Here is a 1,059-nt window from a genome sequence, read left to right as displayed (position 1 = left end):
CATGCTTAAACGTTTGGTAACTCTACTTTAGCCCTTATCTCAGGATGCTGGAGACCATCACAGGAAGCAATTCAGACGTGGACTGGATGGTAAAATGGGAAGTAATAACCCTCCAATCACAAGCACCTCACGGCCTTGAAAATTATACCAAGGTACTTCAAAAAGTTCATGGAAAAATTCTATTAGATTTTAATTCTATTTTTCCACAACTTTATCTTAAGTTCTCTGGTACTCAAAGAGCCAAAGCAGAAAATAATATTTTAAAAGGGGGATTGGAAGTTTATGGTCCTCACATCCCTTTCTCACATGGACAACCCCCAGTTTCCTCTACAAAGGACCCAGTTTAAATGTTTTAATTAAGAAAGATTTTTTTCTTAATATTGTCTTCCAAAATGTTGATATCAAAATCCAAATGGGAGGACTTTGAATGGAAAAGAAGTTTGATTAGTGACACCTAGGGATCTGAAGTGTGTATGGTCACATGGAAAAGACGAAGGATGCGCTGTCGTATCTCCTTTGTCTTCACTCCATAGACAATGGGGTTGAGCACAGGAGGAACCAGTAGATAGATGTTGGCCATAATGATGGGTAGGAGGGAGTCATGTTGCTTGCTAAAGCGGTGGACCATGGACAATCCAATGAAAGGTACATAGAATATGAAAACAGCACACACATGAGAGACACAAGTGCCAAATGCCTTTGCCTGGGCTTCACGTGTCAAGCCCAACACTGTCTTAAGGATAAGCAGATATGAGAAGGAGATGAGAAGTGAGTCCAGTCCAATGGCAGAGATGATGACAATGAGGCCATAGATGACATTGACATGGATGTCAGCACAGGCCAGCTTCATGACATCTTGGTGTAGGCAGTAGGAATGGGAAAGGATATTGGAGTGGCAGAACGGAAGCAGTTTGATGAAGACAGGTAGGGGCGCCATTAGTGCAACACCCCGCACCACAGCAGCCATGCCAATCTTGGTAACGCGAGGCAACGTGAGAACAGTGGCATGGCGCAGTGGGTGGCAGATGGCCACATAGCGGTCAAAGGCCATGGCCAGCA

General features: G+C 44.0%; 1 protein-coding gene across 1 annotated transcript in view; it reads right to left on the bottom strand.

Annotated features, from left to right (window-relative positions):
* Window positions 1-366: 366 nt before the first annotated feature.
* The window catches only part of LOC103583625 (olfactory receptor 51E1), a 3,660-nt gene continuing 2,967 nt past the window's right edge, over window positions 367-1,059 (bottom strand). Inside the window, exon 2 of the mRNA XM_008564890.1 lies at window positions 367-992. Within this exon, the coding sequence (XP_008563112.1) occupies window positions 455-992 (538 nt within the window). The 3' untranslated portion in view covers window positions 367-454. The remainder of the gene's footprint in view (window positions 993-1,059) is intronic.

The sequence above is a fragment of the Galeopterus variegatus genome, unplaced genomic scaffold, assembly GCF_000696425.1.
Source record: "Galeopterus variegatus unplaced genomic scaffold, G_variegatus-3.0.2 Scaffold24957, whole genome shotgun sequence".
In the NCBI taxonomy this organism is placed as follows: domain Eukaryota; kingdom Metazoa; phylum Chordata; class Mammalia; order Dermoptera; family Cynocephalidae; genus Galeopterus; species Galeopterus variegatus.
Note: the sequence above shows the minus strand (reverse complement) of the source record. Positions and strands in the feature narration are given on the sequence as shown.